This window comes from Mirounga angustirostris, unplaced genomic scaffold (genome assembly GCF_029215605.1).
Source record: "Mirounga angustirostris isolate CCGP_5_RB_7025 unplaced genomic scaffold, mMirAng1.0.hap1 SCAF_5, whole genome shotgun sequence".
Classification (NCBI taxonomy): Eukaryota; Metazoa; Chordata; class Mammalia; order Carnivora; family Phocidae; genus Mirounga; species Mirounga angustirostris.
In genome coordinates, this window is record NW_026991713.1 from 75,742,240 (window position 1) to 75,754,336 (window position 12,097).

Here is a 12,097-nt window from a genome sequence, read left to right on the forward strand (position 1 = left end):
GATACATTTTTCCTTTTACAAATAACATTTTAGCGGACATCTGTGAATAAACCTTGCCCGTACTTCGTATTATATTCTTAGGACTGAGTCCTAAAAGTAAAATTAAAGTATTTGGCTTTGACTAAGTGAAGGTGTTTATTTTTAGTGCCAGACATAATGAAAAGCGTGAAAAATACACTATTATTTTGTGCTTGTCTTACCCATTCCTAGGAAGCTTTATAAGCGTTACGCTTTTCTACGCTGTGAAGAAGAAAGAGAGCAGTTTCTTTACCATCTTCTTTCCCTCAATGCGGTTGACTACTTCTGCTTCACCAGTGTGTTCACCACTATCAGTAAGTCTGGAGAACTGGCTATTAAGTGAAGAGTTGCTCAGGCAACTAATGGAATAAGAGTTTATATTTTTCAAAGTGAGATACATGATAGTAAAGTGAGATAGACATTGTGAGTGAGGCTGGCCGCAGACCTCTATTTAGGAATGAAGGTTGTGCCCCAGCAGCTGGGAGGACTGCAGGAAGGCAGCCCTCAGCTGTCAGCCCCTGTGGGGAGGGCCTCACCAGAACAAACTACCTTCCCCCCCACCCCCAACCCTTCAAGATGATCCCTCCTAGCAGGGCCAGCCAGCATCCTAGGACTATCATAGGGCTGTTCCAGAACTTACCTATGGAATCAGCTGAGGACTTCACTGTGACTGCGTCACAGCTCAGCTTCTCTCTCAGCCACGTGGTGATCCCAGGAGCAATATCTTGCATGCTGATTTCTGACTTCATCTGCTTCCCAGAAAGCCCAGTCTGCAGGAGGAAATGGGCTGGATGTTAAAAAGGAATGTTTGATTAGGGACGCCTAACTGGCTCAGTCTGTGGAGCGTGCAACTCTTGATCTCAGGGTCATGAGTTTGAGTCCCATGTTGGGCCTAAAGCTTACTTAAAAAAAAAAAAAAAAAAAAAAGAATGTTTTATTAAACAAATGGTCCAGTATCTTACATAAAACACCAAAAATTTGGGGGCGCCTGGGTGGCTCAGTCGTTAAGCATCTGCCTTCCGCTCAGATTATGATCCCAGAATCCTGGGATCGAGCCCCGCATCGGGCTCCCTGCTCGGCGGGAAGCCTGCTTCTCCCTCTCCCACTCCCCCTGCTTGTGTTCCTCTTTCGCTGTGTCTCTCTGTCAAATAAATAAAATCTTTAAAATAAATAAATAAATAAAATTTTTAAAATCAGCATACCATAATAAACGTATAGAACTGTGAACATCATTAAACTTTGATGATTCAGAAAGACTTCAAGACCTCACTGAATAATGTCGGTCTGTAGAGGGAGTAAATGCTGACTGGATATGTGTTTTTGATAGAAAGTCAAATTGTAGCATTTATTCTATTCACCAGTACTAATGCTTATGTGCAGCAGCTCCTCTTCACTCCCCACTTTGGAGAATTTTTACTTCTATCTGTTAGGAATTGTGTTTTGCTGCAAGAATCAGAAACTTGGAAAACAGTGCTTTAAACAAATAGGTTGTTTCGGGGCACCTGGGTGGCTCAGTCGTTAAGCATCTGCCTTCGGCTCAGGTCATGCTCCCAGGGTCCTGGGATCAAGCCCCACATTAAGCTCCCTGCTCAGCGGGAAGCCTGCTTCTCCCTCTCCCGCTCCCCCTGCTTGTGTTCCTCTCTCGCTGTGTCTCTCTCTGTCACATAAATAAATAAAAATCTTTAAAAAAAATAGGTGGTTTCATATTTCTTATATAATGAGAAGTTTCAAGATAGTCCATAGTACGTTCATGGACCCAGAGTCTTTGTCCCTCTCTTCCTAGACAGTCCTCAGTGTGTGCTGATCACCTCGTGGTCACAAGGTGGCTATTCTCAATCCACCTTCTAGCAGGAAGGAGTGCCAAGAAGGAAAGGGCAGAACCTGTGCTAGAAAAACGGGATTTTCTAAGAAATCCCAATAAATATAACATTTCACTGGTCAAAAATTTGTAGGTTTTGGCTTTCTATTTTCTGATAGAAGCAGACAAGGAAAATTGGAGCTGAACTGGGTATTGGGCCAACCAGTAATATCTGTCAACTATCCATTAGTATCTAAACTATCAGTCAGTTTAGTACATTACTGCTGGTATAAGAAGCTAAGATGTTAGGGGTGCCTGGGCGGCTTAGTTAAGCACCCAACTCAATTTCAGCTCAGGTCATGAACTCAGGGTTGTGACATCGAGCCCTGTGTCGGGGCTCCCCACTCAGTGGGGAGTCTGCTTGAGATTCTCTCCCTCTCTCTTTCTTTTTTTAAAAAAAGCCAAGATATGCAGTTTTAAAAGAGAAGAAATAGCAGAGGTAGTTAGGATTTCTAAGATCCTGCCTATATCTATAGATTTCATTTAAGTAACTCTTCAAGGAATTAAGATCTTTCTGAAAGAAATAGTTTAAGTTTAATAATGTTTCTCCTTATTCTATGTAATCACTGTTGTGCATCTGTGGTCCCTTTGCAGCCTCAGAACTGCTGACCCTAAACCCTTTTTTTTTTTTTTGCAGCTTTTTTAATCCTCTCCGTGAAAGGAATAAAAGAAGCCTCTGGCACCTAAAATAAAATCTTGCACTAACCTCTTCTGCTTTCAGTTGCTAAACCCATTTGATTCTGATGATTACTAAACCATGAAAGTATGGCCTTTCCTCTGACATTTTCCTTTCCTTCAGCCAAAATGAAAAGACAGAAAGGGAGGTTATTCACCCAACATAAAGAAAGTCGTTTATGTAAAATTAGGGAAATGAACCATTTATCCCATTCACTTTCCTCATCTAAGAGTGCATTGAACCACGATCTCATTTTCTGAGGCTGTATCTGGGCACCTTGTCCAATAAATGTGTATCATCCTATGTGTAGATCTTTCAAGGAGGGTTTCTAATACCCCTTCTTAGGACTAAAGGAGCAGAAATCCCAAGGATACCAACAAAAATTGATTCTTCCCTGCTTTAAAAAAAAAACCATGCATGACTCTGAGGGATAAAAATGCGCCAGTGTGTTTGAGCCATCCCCATTTTTAAAAGAGGATGGAGGGAGTGCACAATGTATAGCGAGCCATCCTGTTTGAGCAAAAGATGGTGATAGGACAGTGACATCTAGTGGTGTGCCTTTTGAAGAGCCTTCAGAAGGAAAAGTGCACACAGATTTCTTTCTACATTTTGATTCTTTCCGCAGGGCTCCTCTTGTACCTCCTGAGTGGCCTCGATAGCTTTCCAAATTGTGGTTTATAGACTTTATGTTGGGTCCAGAATGGCATTGGTTATTACTCTTGGCTTTGCTTATCATGGTGTAAAATTGGGATGGGGTGCCTGGGTGGCTCAGTCGTTGGGTGTCTGCCTTCTGCTCAGGTCCTGGTCCCGGGGTCCTGGGATCGAACCCCACGTCGGGAGTCCTGCTCGGCGGGAGGCCTGCTTCTCTCTCCCCCACTCCCCTGCTTGTGTTCCTGCTCTCACTGTCTCTCTCTATATATCAAATAAATAAAATATTTTTTTAAAAAAATTGGGATGAGAACGTTCTGAAACATTGCCTGAGAAAATTAGCAACAAGAGGATAGTGTCCAAGAAGTCATTCACCCCCTTTTACCTATGAAACCATATCAGTAACCATGTTCATTTATATACTTGATTTTAGAACAAAATTTAAAATGTTAAAGCAATGAAAATTCTGTATAGCAGTCAGTTCTGGTGTTAATGCCTGGGATTGTTTTTTTGTAAATGTAGAAGTTATATATATCACCATGGTGATACTCTGCATGCCATGCATACCTGGTGATATATATGCCATGGAAACCATCAAAAGTGTTGAGACTTGTGATTTATAAACTGGACTTCATCTTTCTAGACTGGAAGAGGCGATCTCATCTCTTTATTTAAGTATATCTTGATAGATCATAATGAGCAAACTACCTATGAAAGCCAGCAGAGTCATTAATACATATTTGCTTTATTATCAGGAGAATTTTATTGTAATTTTTTACTTAATTTTAGCATTGTTCTTTCAGTGATTCCATATAGGTCAGTGATCATCCCCATCAAAAAACTGAGCAATGCGATCATCACATCGAACCCTTGGATCTGTGTATCAGGAGAGCTAGGAGACACGGGAATAATGCAGATTCCCAAAAACCTCCTCGAAATGACTTTTGAGGTAGGTTCAGCCAATACCTTTCTTAGCAGAAAATGTCATACATAGTTCTTCACAAGGATTCCAGTTTTACTTTTTCATTTTTCCTCAAATAATAAAAGGAGTACTCAAGCATGCAGGATTATTTTTGTGAGTATACACCTAAAATTGTCTTAAACACAGTTATTTTTTTTATTGCTATAATTTTAATTATTAAGCTCTATTTTTCTACTTGCAATGGAATACGTTGGGGCTTTGCTAGGTCCTATTCCATGATTGCCGATGCCTAGCACAGGACCAGGCAAGTAGGGAATATTCTAGTAAATGCTTTTCCCACAGTGGTTCTCTTCCTTACGGTAAAATGCTCCCTGCCTGAATCTGGACAAAAGGACAGGAGAGCTGACATCCATGCTTATGGCTTGTAAACCACATGGTGACATTTGTAGAGTGATTCTACAAAAATACCTTTCAATATTGTAGTCAGTTTTCAGGTGTCAGCTGGTGAAATATTCCCCTTGTCTTTGAGCCCCCCTGCAGGCTGATCCTGGCATGCAGGAAGAAGACAAACTCGTGCTCTTGTTTCAGGAGGGAAGTAGTTCTAACTGAATGTCCTATTGTGTTCCTTGGGGTCTGGGAATAGCAGTTTCCACTCAGTCATAACACACCCAAGAGCCCGTTTTAGCCCTATTTCTCTAATGGACTCATTATGTATAAAAGATTAAAACCCTTGGCTTTTCTTTGACTAGCAAGTATGGAACATAAACTCTATTATAAATCCAGTCGTTACTGTTTCCAGACTCTCTCATTTCTGCCTACTTCTTTCCATCTTTCCTGCCACAGCTAATTCAGGATGCCCTCCTCCCTCACCTGGATGGCTATGATGCCTTCTCACTTGATACGAAGAAGTCAAGGGCTTTAAGAACTCATAGCTCTGATGTTCTCAACCATACATAGTCAGTTGGGGGTTCTGTGATATTTTATCAGAATTTAAAAGTCAGAATTTAATTGACTTTTATTTTTACTCTTACTTTTATCATTGCTTTCTTTTGTACTTGTCCAACAATGGCCAGGAATGACATTGATAACTGTACTTTTTTTATGATAGTTTCAAAGACTTCTAGTAGATAAGGGTTGAGGTCAGTTCTGCCTTAGCATTTTATTAGAAACAGAAAAACAGCTGTGTCAGTGATTTTTTTTATATCTGTGGTTATTTCCTGACCTCACTGTGACTGAATCTAAATAGGATCCTATCGCCACTTCTTGAAATTCGTCTCATCCTAAAGGCTCCCCTCACTTGATAGTTAATGTCCATATGTGTCCTATCTCATAGACGGGCTATATTAGATGTGAATATATTTCTCTAGTACAAAGCAGAGCACATTATGCAGGATGGGTCCTCAGCAGTTGTTAAATTAAATGGAACCAAAGTGCCACCACCAAAGCTAAGTGGTAGTGGGCGTGGGATCAGGCTCTGAATAACCTGTGGTCCTGTCCCTCCAGTGCCAGAACTTGGGGAAGCTGACCACTGTTCAGATTGGGCATGATAACTCGGGACTGTTAGCCAAATGGCTAGTGGATTGTGTCATGGTCAGAAATGAGATCACAGGACATACATACAGGTAAGTAAATGTCCTTGGGAGCTCAGAATTCTTTCTTTGAGGCTCTTTAGACAAGAAAATGTTTAAGAATTGTTTTCTTCTGGGGCGCATGGCTGGCTCAGCCTGAAGAGCATGCGACTCTTGATCTCAGGGTGGTGAGTTTGAGCCCCATGTTGGGTGTAGAGATTACCAAAAAAATAAACTTTAAAAAAAGAACTGTTTTCTTTCTGAAGCTTTCTCACTGCCTTCGAATTTTAGTTTAGGGTTTTTGGTTTAGTTTTACTTTTTTTTAATTTTCTACTTATTTGAGGGTGAGAGCAGAGTAAGCAAGAGACAACATGAATGGAGGGGGGAGCTGCAGAGGGAGAAGAAGTAGGCCCCCTGCTGAGCAGGGAGTTTCCGGGTTGGGGGAGGCTTGATCCCAGTATCCTGGGATCATGACCTGAGCCACCCAGGCGCCCCTTAGTTTTACTTTTTATGTAATACAAAATTGCCACCAAAAAAACTTTTAAAAAATTGATTGTGTTTGCTCTTAATACTTAGTCCACAAGTGTTAGAAAAGACTGATATAACTGTGATTTAAAAAAAAAAAAAGGCAGCTTAAAGTAATTTAGTAGGAGGAAAGGATCTTTTGGACTCTACTAGTTACAGCTGCTACTCCTCTTTGGAAACATTGTCCTCTTTTCTCCTATAACTCATCTCCCACATTAACTTCTAGTTTGAAAATATTCTTGTCAGAACTAACCACAGTATTTTAATATAGACTAGGTATGAGAAAATACTGAATCATTGTAATTTGGTTGAATGTGATAACAATTTCTGGCTATATAAGAAAGAATGTCCTTATTTTTCAGAGATTCATACTGAAGTGTTTTTAGGGGTAAAACGTCCTGATGCATGGAATGTACTTTAAAATACTTCAACACAGGGGCGCCTGGGTGGCCCAGTCATTAAGCGTCTGCCTTTGGCTCAGGTCATGATCCCGGGGTCCTGGGATCCAGTCCCACATCGGGCTCCCTGCTCAGTGGGAAGCCTGCTTCTCCCTCTCCCACTCCCCCTGCTTGTGTTTCCTCTCTCGCTGTGTCTCTCTCTCTCAAATAAATAAATAAAATCCTTTAAAAAAATAATAAAATACTTCAACACAAAATAAAAACAAAGCATATAGCAAAACATTAAAGAATATGGTGTCTGTTACACGATTCTACTTTTCTGTATGTTTGAAATTTTAAAATTAAAATTTAAAAAACAACCCATAGGCACTAAAATAATGGGCTTCACCCATGATGCCATTTTAAAAATTCTGATTAAAACTAGTAAAGTGCTGGTGATGGAGAAGTTGTTTTTCTGACCTACAAGGTTCCCATGCGGGCGGTGGTTGGGGAAAGGCATTGATGATGGAAGCCTGGAGAGAATCCTTATTGGGGAATTGATGACCTCAGTGGCAGATGAGGATCTGGTAAAGCAGTGTCGGACTCCACCCCAACAGAAATCCCCCACCTCAGCTCGGAGACTGAGCATCACTTCACTGACAGGAAAAACCACCAGTAAGTACCACCATTGATTGTTAAATTTGCAGTGTGCCTCAGATGTTGTGGGCATCATGTGGCCGTTTCAGAGGAAACTGTTGCATTAATGAATTGTGACAAGATTAAAAAGAAGAAAGCTGAGGAAAATTAATTTGGGCCAACGGAATTTGAAAGAGGGAGGGAGGAGAGAGGAAAGGGAAAAAATACAGCAAGAATTAACAAATAATTAAAAGCCTGAAGAATTTAGATATTAAAATCAAACAAAAACTGCATGCTCTGTTTTAATTAAACTATGGAAATGTGAATAAATAATATTTTGACTGAAACTTAAAGGAGGAAGGGCACCTGGCTGGCTCAGTCAGTAGAGCATGCGACTCTTGATCTTGGGGTTTTGAGTTCAAGCCCCATGTTGTGGGGTGGGTTGTACTTTAAAAAAACAACTGGGACGCCTGGGTGGCTCAGTCATTAAGCGTCTGCCTTCTGCTCAGGTCATGATCCCAGGGTCCTGGGATCGAGCCCCGCATCGGGCTCCCTGCTCAGCAGGGAGCCTGCTTCTCCCTCCCACTCCCCCTGCTTGTGTTCCCTCTCTTGCTGTGTCTCTCTCTGTCAAATAAATAAAATCTTGAAAAACAAAAACAACAACCTTAAAGGAGGAATAAGGACAGTTCTTATTATAGTACTCCCAGAGAGCTACATCTAGCTATCCAGAGCCCCTTATTCCAAGAGAAAATCTAAAAATTCCTCTCCCTACCCCTATGTTCCTATGGAAGTAATAAAATACTATAAAGGAGTGACATCTATGAGTAGGATGCTATACTTATATGCCATCTTTAATACTACCATAAACTTCCAATTTATGCTAATGTGGGCTTTAGTAGGTTGAATAATGTCTCCCAAGGGTATTAGATCCTAATCCCAGAATCAGTAAATGTTACTTTATTTGGAAAAAAGATCTTTGTAAATGATTAAATTAAGAATTTTGGGATGGGGAGATTATCCTGGATTATCTAGGTGGGCCCTAAATGCAGTCACACATATTCTTTTTTTTTTTTAAGACTTTATTATATGACAAAGAGAGACAGCGAGAACAGGAACACAAGCAGGGGGAGTGGGAGAGGGAGAAGCAGGCTTCCTGCTGAGCAGGGAGCCCGATGTTGGACTCCATCCCAGGACCCTGGGATCATGACCTGAGCCGAAGGCAGACGCTTAACGACTGAGCCACCCAGGTGCCCTGGTCACACATATTCTTAAAAGAGGGAGGCAGAAATTGGAGTGATGCAGCTGCAAGCCAGAGAATGCCAGCAACCACCAGAAGCTTAAAGAGGTGAGGAGCATGTGCTCCCACAGAGCCTCCAGAGGGAGGGTGGCCCTGCCTTGATTTCTGCCCGGTGATAATTTCTGACTTCTGGCACTCCAGAACAATGAATAGATTTCTGTTGTCTTAAGTCACCAAGTTTGTGGTAATCCATTACAGGAGCCACAGAAAAACTAAAACAGAGGCAGTATGATTAGTGAAAAATTACAGAAGTTTATCAGTGAAGTGGTTTTATTTCAGCTATAGACAATAAAGCCATAAGTAGAATATAACAGAACCTGAGAGGTTTTCAGTTTACCAACAAAGAGGTTTCCTTAGATATTTTCAGTCCCTATCCATTTATTAGCACATGGCAGTATATTAACTATTAGAATGATATAGTCTAAAAATTCCCCTTACTCTTTCTCAAAGTAGTCCCCTGATTCATAATTCCCTGTTGCCTTCAGAGGTAGACTTCACACACTCACTAGAAAAACTAAAATTATAAAGACTGGTAATGCCAAATATTGGTGAGGATGGAGAGCAGTGGAATGCTCAGACACTGCTAGTGGGAATGCCAAAGGAAGAACAGTTTGGCACTTTCTTATAAAGACGCACACACGTTTAGCACACATTGATACAGAATCCCACTCAGTATTTACTCATGAGAAGTGAATACATGTAGCTACACTAAGACTTGCAGCCCCATGTCATGTTCATAGGAGGTTTATTTGTCATAGTCAAAATGGAAATAATCCAATATCCACCAGCTGGTGATTGGATAAGCAGAATGTGCTATATCTATTCAGTGGCGTACTTCTCAGCAATATATGAAAATGAACGAACTATTGATGTATCTAACAATATGGGTGAATCTCAGAAGCATTACGCTAACTAAAAGAGAACAGACACAAAAGACTAGATGCTATATGATTCCATTTATACTGAATTCTAGAAAAGGCAGTATAATAATGATAGAAATCAGAGCATCAATTGCCAGGACTTGAGAGCTAGGGAAGGGGATTGACTGAAAAAGGAGCACAGGGGAGCTTTTTGGGTTGGTGGAAATTTTCTACATCATGATTGTGGTGGTTGCATGATACATCTGTCAAAGCTCATCAAATTGCACACTTAAAATTGGTGAATTTATTGTATGTAATCCTAAATTGACTTAAAAGACTGACTTAAGGGGGCGCCTGGGTGGCTCAGTCGTTAAGCGTCTGCCTTCGGCTCAGGTCATGATCTCAGGGTCCTGGGATCGAGCCCCGTGTCAGGCCCCCTGTTCAGCGGGAAGCCTGCTTCTCCCTCTCCCTCTGCCACTCCCCCTGTTTGTGTTGCCTCTCTCACTCTCTCTGTGTCTGTCAAATAAAAAAGTAAAAATCTTAAAAAAAAAAAAAAAAGACTGACTTAAAAGATTTCAGCCCAATCCATCCAAATTATTACAACTTCTAAAACAGTCACAGTTTTGTGGGATATTACTGTTTTAAGAGGCCTAACCTTTGGTCATATTTTCTTTCCTTAATAAGTAGAAAATTTTAAATAACCTGAGATTCAGAGATGGGTAATTGGCATTTTCTCACAGTGTGTGCAAGGTGATATTTAGAGAACTAAAAGTTATAAATCAGCTTTAAAATACTTCTGATTAGAGGCTCCTGGCTGGCTCAGTCGGTAGAGCATGAGCCTCTTGATCTCAGGGCTGTAAGTTCGAGCCCCATGTTGGGTTTAGAGATTACTTAAAAATAAAATCTTTATGGGCGCCTGGGTGGCTCCGTCGTTATGCGTCTGCCTTCGGCTCAGGTCAGGGTCCTGGGATGGAGCCCCATGTCGGGCTCCCTGCTCTGCAGAGAGCCTGCTTCTCCTTCTTCCACTCCCCCTGCTTGTGTTCCCTCTCTCGCTGTGTCTCTGTCAAATAAATAAATAAAATCTTTTAAAAAATAAATAAATAAAATCTTTAAAAATAAAATACAACTGATTAGTACAGTGCTATTTTAGAATGAATAAAAGTTTTCAAAATACATCTTCATGTTTATTTTTAAAGATTTTATTTATTCATTTGAGACAGAGACAGAGAGAGAGCATGAGCAAGGGGAGAGGCAGAGAGAGAGGGAGAAACAGGCTCCACTGAGCCAGGACCCCTTCATGGGGCTCAATCCGAGGATGCTGAGATAATGACCTGAGCTGAAGGCAGATGCTTAACCAGCTGAGCCACCCAGGCGCCCCAAGGTCTTCCTGTTCAAAAAAGAAAATATTCAGGGTGCCTGGCTGGCTTAGTCAGTAGAGCATATGACTCTTGATCTTGGGGTCATGAGTTTGAGCCCCACGTTGTACATAGAGATTACTTTTAAAAAAATAAAAATTAAAAAAATATATTTAGAGAAAGGAAAAAGTAACTAGCAGCTGAAGAGGCCACATACTTGTTATGTTTTTGTGCATTGTCTGGGTTCCTGTCCCCACCAGAATGTAAGTTTGTCAACCATAGAGATTTTTGTGTTTTACTTATCTCTTGATGTATATCTTTTTTTTTTAAAGTAAGCTCTATGCTCTAGTCCTTCAATCATTAGAGGTTCCCATTTACAATTTTTATGCATTGGTGTAGAAAAACTTGAGTTCTACCTGAAGAATGTTTTATGCAAGAAATCCTCCAGCAGTATGAATTCGAAGATTCTTAAACACTAAAATGTGTAGTTTGTCCTTTATGGTGTGACATGTAAATTAAATTTAATAGCTAATCACCATAAGAAATTACCAAATATTTAATTTTTTCTCTTGTTACCTACCTACTTCTATCCCTAAAATCTGTTTACTATCTTTTTATTTTTTTAACCATTCTTGGGGTTTGGGCAGCAAAGGCAGTTTAGATCCCATTCAGGCAGCCCACCACGCTCTCCCCCAAGAACGGCCTAAGCATGTGTGGGGGGCGGGGGGTGGCAAATGAAGCAGTGTCCAAATGGACTGAGTACCAGAAAAGGAAGCAAGCAGTTCTGGGCTTCGGGTGCCGCAGTGTACCAGGCATCTTCCCTTTACTTTCAACACGATAGCAAAAACACAGCTTTCAGGTTAGCCATTCAAAGCTTCACAAACCTGGGTCTCTGCCCACTAAGGGACTCAGAGGTAGGTAGGATAAGAGGGTACCTGCAAATGATGCTGTGGGTCTTTCCCACCTCACTCCTCAGATCCAGGATCTTGCTAGCACTTTGTGACAGGTACCATGCCAGGTGAATAACACCTGTAATATCTCATTCACCTTTCCCAGTGACCCATGAGGTGTATATTTTCCCTATTTTAGCTAAAGCTGAGGAAATTCAAACTCAGAAGAAATTTGACATCTAACCAAGGTTATAAATTGCAAGTGGTAAAGTTGGAATTTGAATCTAGGAGTCTGTTGGATTCTTTTCCTTTGTGCTAAGATGCCTCCCACTGGGCCGAACTGGCCTAAGGCAAGTTTCACTGGGCCCCTGACAAGCCAGCCTGCTGTGGTGAAGTGTTCCCTGCCTGGTGGACACAGGTGATACCCCATAGTACTTTAGTTTATTTCCCTTGCATGAGAATTCAGG

The 12,097-nt window shown here is 41.1% G+C and overlaps 1 protein-coding gene across 3 annotated transcripts in view; it reads left to right on the top strand.

Moving 5' to 3' along the window:
• The window catches only part of DENND5B (DENN domain containing 5B), a 188,972-nt gene that overhangs the window by 167,359 nt on the left and 9,516 nt on the right, over positions 1–12,097 (top strand). For all 3 annotated transcript variants that reach the window (XM_045873667.3, XM_045873668.3, XM_064591429.1), the window contains 4 exons: positions 211–332; positions 4,004–4,149; positions 5,626–5,744; positions 7,080–7,267. In XM_045873667.3, the coding sequence (XP_045729623.2) occupies positions 211–332; positions 4,004–4,149; positions 5,626–5,744; positions 7,080–7,267 (575 nt within the window). The remainder of the gene's footprint in view (positions 1–210; positions 333–4,003; positions 4,150–5,625; positions 5,745–7,079; positions 7,268–12,097) is intronic.